Raw genomic sequence first — 14780 nt, forward strand, 5'->3', positions numbered from 1 at the left:
AATCAGCTGGTGGCTGCAAATGTGAATGGAAAAAAGGCTAAAAACTTGAAAAGATTTTTTAAAATATGAGATATGGGCAGAGAGAGGGTAGAAGATGGGTTTCCCCTCCTCCCCGCTGCGATCACAAAACAAAACAAAACAAAACCTCTAGTCGCCATTTGGAACTCTGGAAAGTTCTAGATTTTTCTGAAGCGGGTTAGAAAAGTCTGATTTGAACTGGGGTTAGAGTTCAACTGGACTCTCTCCCAACTCCTACATATTTGGTTTTTGAACAGGCCTACCAGTAATATCAATCATGTCTAGTACCTGGGCCCCAAAGTGCTGAACTTTCAGACAAGACCACTAATAGCCGAAAAAGGTACCTGGCTTCTGACGGCCCTTCTAGTACAGTGATCTGACTTCTTCCCTGCAGGTGTGTTTTACCCATTCAAGTACTGTATAAGATAATTTTCAAGGAGTTCTCTTTCAACATTATGCAAAGAACCAAATGTCTGTGTCCAAATAAGAGACTAATCTTCTTTCTGGATAGGTTGCTTTAAGAGCTGTTTCCATTTACCCTTATATTGTGTTTTAGGGTTCTGCGAGCACTTGAGGAGATAATTGTATTAAGATACAGTACCCTATTTATCTGAATTCAAGACTATATTTTCTCCAAGTTCTCTTATGCAAGAAATCAGGGGTGTGTGTGTGTCTTAAATCCAGAGTTTTCTTCCTTTTGGGTAAATACAGGTATAATTCAGGGTCATCTTATAGTTGGGTAAACGTGGTACTTCCTTGAGCTATATCTGGGACTACCTCTATGGAGATCAGAATTCTTGTCATTTGGATTCTAATTAAATCATTTTAAATAGCCCAGAGTGTAACCATTGAAACCATAATATCCTAAGCTGAGCTTTGTGGAGCTTTTTGTTTTTGCCTGCTGAAGGTCAATCTCATGCAAATCTTGAAATGTCACACCTGGATGTAACCTACTTCAGAACATTCATCCTTCAGACAAAACACTACCACAGAGCTTCAGATAGAGTAACAGTCCTGACTGAAACAGGTAGGATTCAGTCAGGTTCAGAGACAAGCAAAAGGGTTCATGTCAGGTTTCTGAGTGGGCAGATAGGGATCTAAGGGGCTGAGATCAGATAACAGAATCAGATCAAGCAGAAATCAAAGTCCAGCACAGAATCAGAAATCCAGTTGCACGGAGAGGCATAATTTTGCATGAAATGTATGTAAACCAGTTACTGAATCTCTCTGAAAAGTTTCCATCCGGTTGTCATATGAACCGGAGACTTAACAAATACTGAGGAATTGGAAGCAAACCAAAATTTTTAATCATTTGATTCTCTGTTCTTGCTTTGGTCTGGAAACCTGCAGCTGCTCTTGTGAGGAGAGAGAGGGGAAGCAATATGCCTGCAAACTGGAAAAGGAGTGACAGCAACTCATTATCTCTTACTTCCTAAAGCCCAATACACAGCTGGAAACAAGGCAATCACCCTTTTCAGACGTTACAAGAGAGGGGCGCTGAACTTGTTTATAGCGTCTCAAGAGCACGCCCAGAAGCCCCAACCTGCCGCTGACGCACTCAAAAGGATTGTCTCCATAGTTCTGCATTGCTTAAGGTCATCATTTTGTCAGACTAATTGGTGGGTAGCATCTTACCTTCTAGTTTGCGAGTACATTTTGTATTACTAGATGTTACTATAGGGTGGGAGAACAAGATGAAGTACTACTATTTTTGGTGGCAGCATAATTGGCCTTAGTCAATAGTAACAGTAAGGCTGCTGAAGAAAAGAAGTAGTGTGTTTTGCATACCTTTCCTTTATTAAAATAGTGGATAATCTTCCGACAAAGACCTTCCTTACGTTGCCACTCTGTCTGGGATGGATAGTGAAGGAACTCCCGAAGAGGCCGGTCCTCCCACTGAAGCAGCTCACAGTATAGGAGCAATGTAAATGCAGCCTCTGTTGGAACAGCTAAGCAGTGAATATTGAGCAAAATACTTCCAACACATCTCAGTTGAAATAACTTAATATGCACATGGTCATAGAAACTGTGAGAAAAGAAGTCCGGGAAAACAAATTCCAAACTTCAGCACACAACCTTGATGCCATAAAGAAAGTGAATTAATGACGACATTGTCATGAAAGTAAAAGAAAAATAAGCTGACACACATATATACTTTTTCCCACAATCAGATGGCAAAAGAAAAAACGAATTAATCATTTTTCATCACCATTGTAGTACCCTCAGTAACTACTAATACTTTTCATGGCATATATGGATATGGAGGAAGAAAATGATACCTTACAAATGTTTTTGTCTTTCTTAAAGTTAAGTATATTTACAAGTCAAAGTAAAGTATATATAAAATAGATTTTCATCTGTTCAGTTAATGCCTTCATGCACCTGATGCTATTTGTTTTGTGACATCTCTTGCAAATCTGAATATCATATGAATATCATATGTTTAACAATATCTGTGACATAATTTTATTTAAATCTAATGTTACTTACATATTATATTACATATAGTAAACACTTCCACAACCCACTTCTCATTTCTGAATCTACTGTTACAACTTATCTCTCTCACCTTCTCTTCCAACATCTAGCCTACCCTTCACCACTGTTGCCTACTGTCTCTTCAGCTAATTCTGAATGATTTTACCAAAATAATTTTACTGCTAAGATCTTACTTCAGTGGAGAGCAGAAGGAAGGAAAATACCCAACTAGGAACAAGGGGAGGATAAGCCTCTAAGATGTACTGAATAATACACAATTAATTTCACCCAACATATTTTGAGTAACACTTCATCGGGGCACTGTGTTCTATGACTGACATTCTCTACAGCAGAGCAAGACCTCCACCCCAAGGAGCAGGTAGACTAGCTACAGTCAGGGCTTGCCTCACAACCAAGTGCGTAGGAAAAGGGATGGGGATGCAGTTTTTTCTTCATTTCTGCAAAAGTCCCATTTGCTTGTAGGAAAAACAGGTTGCTTACCTGTAACTGATTATCTGGTAATGATCCATTGACATCCATAAGAAGGGGTACTGCGCCTGCACAGGCCAGAATGCTACAGCTCCTCACACTCCACCCCATGACTACGGTGTGGTTTGATATTTAAGGCGAGCTGGGCACCATTTTCTTTGGTTCCTGGATGACTGCCAGTGAGGACGATCACCCATGTAAAAATATGCAGGTAAGCTTTTTTAAAAGTCACTTATGGATTTCAATGGATCATTACCAGATCATCAGTTACAGGTAAGGAACCTGTTTATCTGGATCATGATCCATTGCTGCTATCCACAAGAATGCGTGTTTAGCTAGCTCCTTTTGGAGGAGGGTGTAGTAGTTATTGTAACACCGTTTATTTTATTTATTTCTTGTTAAATTTCTATACCAACTTTCATTAAAAAAATCTCAAGGTGGTTCACACAAAAGTTAAAACAAGATTACAAAAATTACACAATTAAAATATCAGCTAGAATATAAAAATACAGATCTGATTAAAAGATTAAAAAACAAGCAGAATATAAAAAGCTGCAAAGCAGCAGCAATAGGAACAATATGATAAAAGCCTGGGCAAAAAGCCAAGATTTCACACGCTTTCTAAAAACTGTGATGGAGATTGAGGAGTGGATGGCCACCGGGAGAGCATTCCAGAGTCTGGGGGCAACAACTGTGTGCATTACAGCTGAGCTTTCCTCACTGTTGGCACCCAGAGCAGAGCCCCCCCCCCACGATGAACTTGTCAAGCGGGCAGCAACTTTGGGAGCAGGTGGTCCCTTAGGTATCCAGGGCCTAAACCATTAAGGGCTTTTAAAAGTCAAAACCAGCACACTGAATTGGACCCGGAAACAAATTGCCAGCCAGTGCAGCTCTCTCAAAATGGGTGTGATATGATCCCAGTGGGCAGCTCCAGATAAAATACTAGCTGCCGCATTTTGCACTAGCTGCAGTTTCTGAATTTTCTTTAAGCATACTTCTCCTGAAGTTCTCCTCTGCTGCAGAGCGCAGGTCTATGGCATAATGTTTGATGAATGGCAACTCTGAGGACCATGTTGCTGCTTTGCAAATGTCCTTAAATGTAATGCCTGATAAATGTAGAGAGGAAGGAGCATAGGCATGAGTAGAATGAGCCTTAATATTTATTTATTTAACATATTTGTATACTGCCCAAAACGCAAGTCTCTGATAAAATCCTAGCTGCCGCATTTTGTACTAGCTGCAGTTTCTGAATATAGAATATTCAGAAATAGTCATAATGTCTAATAGTCTTTGGCAGGTCCACCTTCTGTGTTTTATAGGCTAATAAAATCAGCTCTACTAGCCAGTATGACATACGTTGTCTTGAAACACAATGGCCCTCAGTTTTACCTTTGTAAGAGATGAATAGATATCTAGTTGCTCTGAAAACCTTAGTCCAGTCTAAGTAGTATACAGAGCCCTATGCACATCCAAGGAGTGCATCACCTTTTCAAGCAGAGTTGAACAGTCTTTGAAGAATCTTGGTAAAACAGTATCTTGGTTAAAGTGGAAGTCTGACACCACCTTTGGGAGGAAGTTATGGTCCATGAACATCAGTACTTTATTGGGGTACATGATGTATCTATACGCAATGCTGTTAGCTCACTGACCCTTTTAGCTGTTGTTACAGCTATAAGGAAAGCTATTTTAAGATAAATCAATTTAACCATTGCTGTGCTCATGGGCTCAAATGACTCTAAAATAAGTGCAGAGAGTACCAATGATATACTCAGGTTTATGGATTGGAAGGTACAAATTCATTAGGCCTTTTAGGAATGCCTTGCTGTCTGGGTGTGAAAGTGATTTGCCATCCCAGCCTGGAGGTTTTGCTGATAGCACAGCAAGATATACCTTCAAAGACACATTAGCCAGACCTTGTGACTTAAGGGTTGTCAAATACAGCAGCACTTCCCTAACTGCAGTCTGACTAGGACTGAAACCTTTTGATAGGTCTTGAATCTCCTCCATTTCCCAGCGCAGTTATGTCTTGTGGACAGTTTGCATTGGTTGAACAGAATTTTATTTAGAAGCCTATTTTCCAAGCCGTAAGATGTAGCATGAGCATGTCCGGATGTAATATCTGGACATTGTCTCATGATAGAGCAGGCTTCCTCAAAAGCCAAAACTTCTGAGACAGTCTGAGTATTAGTGGAAACTATGACTGCCTTGGCCACCACGGATGCATAATACCTGAGTGGATAACAGTCTCAAAAGAACATAAGAACAGACCTGCTGGATCAGGCCCAAGGCCCATCTAATCCAGCATCCTGTTTCACACAGTGGCTTACCAGATGCCACTGGAAGCCTACAGGCAGGAGTAGAGGGCATGCCCTCTCTCCGGCTGTTACTCCCCGCAACTGGTATTCAGAGGCATCCTGCCTCTGAGGCTTGAGGGAGCCTATAGCTCTCCAACTAGTAGCCGTTGATAGACCTCTCCTCCATGAAGTTATTCAAACCCCTCTTAACACCATCCAAACTAGGAGCCAACACCACATCTTGTGGCAGAGAATTCCACAAGTTGATTATGCTTTGTGTGAAAAAGTACTTCAGTTTGTTGGTCCTAAATTTCTTGGCAACCAATTTCATGGGATGACCCCTGGTTCTAGAGTTATGCGTATAAGAGAGAACTTTCTCTATCCACTTTCTCCACACCATGCATGATTTTATAGATTTCTATCATGTCTCCCTGCAGTCATCTTTTTTCTAAATGAAAAAGCTCCAGGTGTTGTAGCCTTGCCTCATAAGGAAGGTGCTCTAGGCCCCTGATCATCTTGGTTGCCCTCTTCTGCACCTTTTCCACTTCTACAATGTCCTTTTTTAGATGAGGTGACCAGAATTGTATGCAGTACTCTTGGTTAAAGTACAGTCCATCCCTTTTGTACAGGCCTTGCTTGCCCCAAAATGTATCCCAGTGCCTAACAAATCTAAACCCCTCCTCCCAGCACCAACATCTCATTCACGCATTGAGACCCCTCAGCTCTGCCTGTCTCACTATACCTGCATGTGGAACAAGTAGCATTTTTGTGAATGCTACCTGGGGGTCCTGGACTTCAATACGCTACCTATCAGCCTAAATTTGGTTTTCAGGACCTCCCGACTACATTTCTCCACATTGTTGGTTCCGAAGTGCACCACGACAGCAGTCTCCTTCCCCAGCACTGCCTAACAGTCTATCTAGATGCTGTATGATGTCCGTGACTTTCGCACCGGGCAGACAAGTCACCATGTGGTCAACATGCAGATCACAGACCCATCTCTCTATACCTCTAATGATTGAATTGCCCACTACAAGGAAGCTTCCACCCCCCGTAGGAGTATCCCATGTGCAAGAGGATATGGGCTCATCATCCACTGAAGGGGTCCCTTCTAAAGGAACATTTCCCTTTTCTTCAGACTGATGTCTTCCTTTCCTGAGACCTTCATTCTCCCTGACAGCAGAGGTGCTATCAGCCTTGGAGTAGGATGCCTCTACCACATCTCACCACCACACGATTTTTCAGTGGTTTTGGAGGATACATGTAAAGGATTTATCTGGTCCAGTCCATCTCAAATGCATCTCCCAGTGAGAGAGGATCGTTCCCTGTCCTGGAGCAGAAGTGCTTGCATTTTGCTTTTTGAGCTGTTGCAAATAGATCTATTGTAGGATAAATCCATGCCTTGAATAATGGGGTTATGCACATCATTTTTATCTACCATTCGTGTTGTTGCTGACGCACGAAAGAATGGCTGAGTCTGTCTGCTAGGACATTGTCCAGACCCTTTATGTGGATTGCAAGGGGTATATCAGTGCCAAAGTTGAGGACTGAGTGCACATAGGGACCTGGATACTGTCCCTACTTGCCTGTTTATATAAGCAATAGCTGTAATGTTGTGCCAAGTGTCTACTTGGCCCTTTAGAAGTGGTAGAAAAGCCCTCATACCCTGCAAAACGGCGAGGAATTCCAAGAAGTTGACATGGAACCTTTCCTGTTGTAATGTCCATTGCCCTTTCATCTGATTGGCCATTGTAGTGGGCACCCCATCTTGTTAGAGATACATCCGTGGTAATCCAAATCAATGGAGACATCACTTGAAAAGGTACACCTTTCAAAGGATGGTCCTTGTTTGTCCACCATTTCAAGGATTGCAGTATCTGGGCAGGAATTGTAAGACACATTCGTTGACTGTCTATATTTGGGTGAAATACTGAAAGAAACCATAGTTGCAACTTTCTTATCTTCATTTGTGCATAATGCACTGCAGTCTGGCAGGAGGCCATGAGACCTAGAAAATGTTGTATTTGGCATGCACTTTGGACTGGCTGTTGATGAAAAGATTGGACCATCTCCCTGAAGCTCTCTAACTGCTCTTGAGGTAAGTACACTCTCTTTGTCTCCGTGTATAGAATAGCTTCAATGTAACTTATGGAGTGAACAGGTTATATATATCTAGAATATATACCCTGCACTGCTATCATGCGGAACTTCTTCACGTGGCTAAACGTGTTTAGATGGCATAGATCCATAATTGGGCAGTTTCCGCCTCACCTTTTGGGTATCTGAAAATAATGAGAGTAGAATCCCTCCAGTCTCCTTGCTGACTGCACAAAGATAATAGCACCCTTTGACAACAGCTCTTTCACCTCTTCCTGCAAAAACAGTTGACTTGGTAAAACAAATCCTGGTGAAGACTGGCAGAGTCTTGAACTCTATTGCATACCCCTCTGAAACTAACCTGAAGACCTAGTGGTCCAATGTTATGTGGTGCAATGCAAGGGCATGGCTTGCCAGTTAGATGATAATGGGTGTTATTCATGGGGTTGCTACCTTGTTGGAATTGGCAGCATGCTATGATGGCATTGCCTCTGATGGTAGAGGTGATGCCCCAATGGAATTGGCAGTGTGCTGTTGCTGTAACAGTTAGTGATTGTAAATTTCAAAGATGCTGCTTCTGGGCCTTGGCTTGTTTGGTGCATTGGCCTTGGTTGCTCTTATTTTTGTTCAAGTAAGGATGCTTGTGGTAGGATTGGTACTGTTTTCTAAAACCCCTTTTGTTTTGCTGTTTGTATTATTTATTTATTTACTTACTTACTTACTTACACACACAGTCAGACAGGTGTTATTGACACGTTTGTTTTATCCAGACATCGAGTCCTTCCCAAGGACCTGGGATGGCTGAATTTTATCATCAATGTTGTTGCTGTTGTTATAGATATCGTCGCAGAATATAGGCTGTTCCCAGTAAAGTTGCTTTTTGTAATTGGCTGATGGTGATTTCTGTGGCCCCTGTGGTGTTGAGGTGCTCTTCAAGGTCTTTTGGAACTGTACCCAGGGCGCCAATTACCACTGGGATTATTTTGGTCTTTTTCTGCCATAGCCTTTCAATTTCAATTTGTAGATCTTTGTATTTGGTGATTTTTTCTATTTCTTTTTCTTCTATTCTGCTATCCCCTGGTATTGCTATGTCGATTATTTTAACTTGTTTTTCTTTCTTCTCGACTACAGTTATTTCTGGTGTATTGTGTGGCAGATGTTTGTCTGTTTGCAGTCGGAAGTCCCATAATATTTTTACATCTTCATTTTCTTCAACTTTTTCAATTTTATGGTCCCACCAATTTTTGGCTACAGTGTATTATTATTTCTTGTTTACACAGTCAGACAGGTGTTATTGACTGGTTTGTTTCATCCAGACATTGAGTCCTTCCCAAGGACCTGGGATGCCAGAATTTTATTGCCAGTTGTTATAGATATCGTCGCAGAATATAGGCTGTTCCCAGTAAAGCTGATTTTTGTAATTGGCTGATGGTGATTTCTGTGGCCCCTATGGTGTTGAGTTGTTGTTGTTGTTGTTGTTGTTGTTATTATTATTCTTATTATTAATTCAATTTTTATACCGCCTTTCCAAAAATGGCTCAGGGCGGTTTACAAAGAGAAATAATAAATAAATAAGATGGATCCCTGTCCCCAAAGGGCTCACAATCTAAAAAGAAACATAAGACAGACACCAACAACAGTCACTGGAGGTACTGTGCTGGGGGTGGAGAGGGCCAGTTACTCTCCCCCTGCTAAATAAAGAGAATCAACATGTTCAAAGGTGCCTCTTTGTCAAGTTAGCAGGGGTTAACTTGTAGGCAGATCTCTGCTTTGGATAGGATCTATATTGGCAGGAATAGGATGAAGTAGACAGAGCTGTAAAATATTTGGCCACAGATTTTGATTTTTTAAACTTTCCATAGTGGAATCTGTTGATTCACCGAAGAGACCCTTTTTGTCAAAAGACAGGCCTTCAATTTTCTCCTGCATATCCACCTGTAAAGATGCACAACATAGTCAGGCATGCCTTCTTATTGAGATGATGGTTGTCATGGACCTCAATTCCATTTCCGCCAGATGCTTTGCCATGCTTAGTTGCTGGTGTGTGAGTGCAGAAGACTTGGCCATTGTCTCCTTGAATTTTTGTGTGTGTTTTTTTAAGTCTTCCAGTGATAAAATGTCCATATGCTGCTTGAGTGCTTCCCAAAGGCAATGGTTATATTTTGCCAGGCATGCAAAATAATTAACTATTTTAAAAGCAAGGCTAGTGGTAGAATATACCTTCCTGCCCATGAGGTCTAATTTCCATCCCTCTTTATCTGCAGGTGTTGTATGTCGCTTACCGGACTTTGAGGTCATAGCACAATCAATGATCACCAAATTTACCACTAGGTGCTTCAAGAGGTAGATGTTATCAGCCTCTTGCATATGGTATAAACTTTCCAGCTTTTTAGACGTAGGAGTGGGTGTATGTATAATTTTCCATGAGCACTGAGCTGCTTGAGAAATTACTGGAAGAACAGGTAAGGCCACAGGCTGAGATGACTGTGATCTGGCCATAAAGTTGTAGACCAGGTCATCAATGGTTGTAAGTTATGTTTTTAAATCTAGTCCCAGAGCTTCTGCCATCTCTTTAATTTGTAAATGATAAGCTTTCATCTCCTCTGTAGGAGAGACATGCATTGCTGGAGGAACATCCATAGGAGGGTCTGCTAGATTATCTGGATCCTCATTGTCTGACTCAAAATCTGAGGAACCATGATGATTATCAGAAGAGGACTGTGCTGGTGAAGGAGGCCCTGGAGTCTGTGTCTCAGTCTCTGTGGAGGCCACTTTTGAACTCAGTCCTTGATTTGAGTCTAAGTTTCCGAAGTGGCTACCTTTATTATTTGGTGCAGAAACCACTGTTTGAGTTGTGGAAAATACCAGCTTCGGGTTTGCTGGTTTCTGTGGTGATGTTGTCTGAGTTGACATAGACTGACTACAAGTGTGCAATAGGAGCACTTGTGCCAGGGATGAAGTTAGAGGAAAGTATAGTCTGGGTTGAGAGATCTTCCAGGATCTGTGTTCTTGGTAATCATACTGGGGAAGACTGTCCCAACCCCATTGCAGTCGAAGTAGTAGGTACTGTTCCATGATGGGAGAAACTGCAGGAATACCAAGAAAAAGTAGTGGTCACATGGGCCACAGACAAAGCATAGCACACCAGTGTGTGCGTATTTATAGATTGCACTAATTGTGTTGGTGCAGTAAGGATTTTATGAATCTCTGGATCCAAATGAGGTCATTCAGCACTTTGGGACAGAAAACCCTTAAAGGTTGTTGTTAAGGGCATGCTGTTACTGGAGTCAAGGATGGAGAGGAGGGTTTGAGTTATAGTTGGGTCCAATCCTGACTCTGCGTTCTCTTCAACTTCCAATCCAACATTGGAGCAGGCTCATGATACTGAGGAGTGACTTCCCTTGACACTGACAAGACAGGAGTATTCAACCTCGATAACAGAGCTTGGTGATGATCAACTGGTGTTGAAGGGGGAGTTGTCAATGTTGACTGTGCACCTCAGTGTCGATCTGCCAGTGTCAAGGGCGCTGAAGACTGGACTGGCGTCAATGCCGAAGAGACAGACCTTGGTCTCGGAACAGGAGTCCTCAGTGTCGAAGGACGTTGTTGGATCAAATGGTGTTCAGCATTGAGGCCTTTTTCTGGTGCTAATGGCGTTTTTGTATTCAAAGGTTTTTGAGGATGTTGGTCTTTCCTCACAGTCTGGAGCCCTGAAGGGGAAGGAGTTCCATCATCTGTCAAGTCCACAGTCTTTAGCTTCGTAGGTCTTGGTGCAGAAGAGACACTGTCTATAGAATGCCTTTTCTCCTTCGGCTTCAACTGTTGAGCTGGAGAGGCTCCAGGTGGTTTTGGGCTCTTAAAACCCTTCAATGTCAAAGAAGATGCCAAAGGTTTAGACTGCTTTGACTGCGCAGCTCTCATAGTCAATATCGATGTGGACACTGACTTCAGTGTCGAGGGAACTGGCTCACCTGGCGTCGGTGGGTTCAGAACGTCGTCATACAATGCTGTGCATAATCTGAGTGCCCAGTTCTTTTTCATTTGTTTTGAGAATGACAAACAGATTTTGCAGGCATAAATATTGTATCCTTCACCCAGGCAAATGAGGCATAAGTCATGGAGGTCTTGGGATGGTAGTTTTGCCCCACATTCCACACACTTCTTACAAGATTTCTTTTCTCCCTTCAGAGTCATAATCCATTTAATGTCATCTTTCCATGTCTGAGTCAATCCAATGAATCAGTCCTGGGTTTTTTTTGTTTAGATCAAGTACTCATTATGAACCGAATCTGAGCGATGAGCGACTGCACATGAGGTCTGTTTGCAGTGGTGATAGGAAAGGAACTGAAGAAAATGGCATCCGGCTCGCCTTAAATATCAACCATGCTGTAGTCATGGGGCGGAGTGTTGGTGCCTCAAGAAGCTGAAGCATTCTGCCCATGAAGATCCTGCACAGGCACAGAATCCATTTTTATGGCTGGCAATGGATCACGACCCAGATCAATGTACTTGAGGGCTGCTCCCACCTTCTTAATCAGACTTTGCAAAGAGTGTTTATGGGAGAAGGCAGAGATCAGTGGCAATCACCTCCCTACACGCGAGCATTCACAATTCAGAAATGGGAGTCACTGTGGACATTGCATCCTTTGGTTGCATGCCTGAAGCATTACATAGCATGCTGGCCAATATTTTTTCTTAAGTAAAATAGTTATCTTGGTATTCATTTTATAGAACTGTAATGCAAGCAAAAGAGTTCTATGTTATCCTGCACAAAATATAACTAAACCACTTCAAAACCGATTCAAAGTATCTGAACTGGTTACTGAACTGCTTTTTAGTGGTTGAATAAGAGAGGTTTTTTTTTGTTTTTTTTAAAAGATGAATTGGAACTGAACCCAACTTTTTGAATTACTTTTATTCCCACGCTGGAACCTTTCCTCTTGTGAGGTGGAAAAAGGAAAGCAAGATCTTGCTGAAAATTGATAAGAGACTGTAGGACGACCTTGAGCTATGCTTCTGCCTACTTGTAGGACATCAGATTCATGACAAAATTAAGTGCACCTTTTGGTATTACACTTTTAGTATGGAAGTGAGTTATTTCCATACAGTGAGTTATAGTAAATGCAAAAGCAGGTCTTCAGTATCAAGAATTCCAATTTTCAAAAGGGCTTAGAAAAATTCAGAGTTGTTACATTTTCCAAAGCAATTAGAGCACCCTTTGGAAAAAAATACACACACACATTTTTAATAAAACTAAGCTTTTGATTAGTTATGTACATTTATCTATGGTAACTGTCTAAAGTTTTAATTTTGTTTGTCCTACGGCCATAAATAAAATGATTGATTGATTGATTGATAGATTTAGCTCTTTGATACTAAATCAGTGGTAGCTGTTGGAAAGATTGTTACTGATCATTGTGATTTTTTGATAATAGTGGATGCATATGCCATTGGCTGTAATGTTTGACCTACACACCACACCCACAGCCTGATATGTGTATCCCTAGGTGGTCTACACAATTTAAAATACAACAAATGCAAAAACAGAATTAAAAAAATAAAAAATTTTTACAGAATAAAAACAGTTCAAACAATCTAAAATTAATTTTAATTAAAAGCTTGAGGAAACAGGTGCGTTTTGAGGGTCTTTTTAAGAGCAATCAGAGATGGAGAAGCTCTTATTCTGATAGGGAACGTATTCCAGAAGTCTGTGGCAGTCACAAAGAAAGCCCAGTCCTGAGTCACAACCAAACGGACTGTCCAGACCTTCCCAGATGATCTTGACAGGTGGCAGGGTTCATGATTAAGGAAGCACTCTCTTAAGTACCCTGGACCCAAGCTGTTAAGAGCTTTCTAGGTAATAATCAGCACATTGTATTTTGCTCGGAAACACATCAGCAGCCAGTACAATTCTTTTAAATTTGGTATTATTTGATCTCTTTGGTTGTCCCCGAGCCCAGTCTGGCTGCTGCATTCTTCACCAATTGTAGTTTCTGGACTATGTACAAAGGCAGCCCCACCTTGAACGCATTACAGGCCTGGAGGTTACCATCATGATGTACCATTGTTTTTATGTAATTAACCGCCAGAAATGGGCATAACTGATGTATCAGCTGAAGCAAATAGAAAGCGCTCCTGGCCATTTTATCAACCTGAGAATGTTTTGGATCTGAGAGCACTCCCAAACTATGTACTTATTCTTTTGGGGGGAGTGTAACCCCTTCCAGGCAGATCTAAGCCATTTCTCAAGTCTTGACCCCCTCACAGCCAGTAAAGGTAAAGTTGTGCCGTCGAGTCAGTGTTGACTCTTGGTGATCACAGAGCTATGTGATTTTCTTTGGCAGAGTACAGGAGGGGTTTACCATTGCCAACTCCCGTGCAGTATGAGATGATGCCTTTCAGCATCTTCCTATATCACTGCTGCCCAATATAGGTGTTTCCCATAGTCTAGGAAACTTACCAGTGGATATTTGAACCAGCAACCTCTTGCTCCCTAGGCAAGTTACTTCCCCACTGTGCCATTTGGATTCCCTCATCCAGCCCACTACTGCCTCCAGACAGGCATTTAGGGAAGTTATGCTATTTCATGAGAAAGTTGATATAGAAGAATAGATTTGGGTATAATCAGCATATTGATAATATGCTGCACCAAATCTCCTGATGATCTCTCCCACTGGTTTCATGTAGATGTTACAAAGCATTGGAGATAGTATGAAGCCTTGTAGAACTCCATACATTAAATCTTGCTTTGGAGAGCAACAGTCTCCAAGTAACACTATTGGAATTTACCAGAGAAGTAGGAACAGAACTGTAAAACAGTGCCACCTAATCCCCTCAGACGACCCAAAAGGATACCATGTCGATGGTATCAAAAGCTGCCAACAGACCAAAAAGAACCAACAGTGTTACACTTCCTAGGTACTGACAAATACTTAGTTGAAGATCATCCATCAGGTGGACCAAGGCAGTCTCAACCCATAAAACGCTTGAAAGTTGGTTTGAAATGGGTCAAGGTAATCTGTTTCCTTTAAAACTGTCTGGAGCTGGGAGGCCACCACCTGCTCAATCATCTTGTCCAACCATAGAAAACTGGAGATGGGTCTATAATTGACTAATTCTGTGGGATTCAAAGCAAGTTTCTTCAAGTAAGGTCTAATGATAGCCTCCTTAAGACAAGGAGGCATCCTGCCCTCCCCTCAGAGAAGCATTTATTATATTTGCTAGATCCTCTCTGCCCAACTTTGGGGCTGCCTGCACGCAGCCCACCCACCCACCCACCCAACCACTGGCAAGCCATGCCAGCAGCTGTGGCAGCTGTGCCTCTAGAGTTGCTCCCCTTTATTAGGGGATTTATTTTCAGTTTACTTAGCTTATTTTCTATGTGTAATGTATCATCTTTATGCA

At 41.7% G+C, this 14780-nt stretch overlaps 1 protein-coding gene across 10 annotated transcripts in view; it reads right to left on the reverse strand.

The window, feature by feature from the left end:
* Positions 1 to 14780, reverse strand: part of DOCK3 (dedicator of cytokinesis 3) — a 448426-nt gene that overhangs the window by 102361 nt on the left and 331285 nt on the right. For all 10 annotated transcript variants that reach the window (XM_053296419.1, XM_053296418.1, XM_053296424.1 and 7 more), the window contains one exon: positions 1807 to 1955. In XM_053296419.1, the coding sequence (XP_053152394.1) occupies positions 1807 to 1955 (149 nt within the window). The remainder of the gene's footprint in view (positions 1 to 1806; positions 1956 to 14780) is intronic.

Source organism: Hemicordylus capensis, chromosome 2 (assembly GCF_027244095.1).
Source record: "Hemicordylus capensis ecotype Gifberg chromosome 2, rHemCap1.1.pri, whole genome shotgun sequence".
NCBI classification, from domain to species: Eukaryota; Metazoa; Chordata; class Lepidosauria; order Squamata; family Cordylidae; genus Hemicordylus; species Hemicordylus capensis.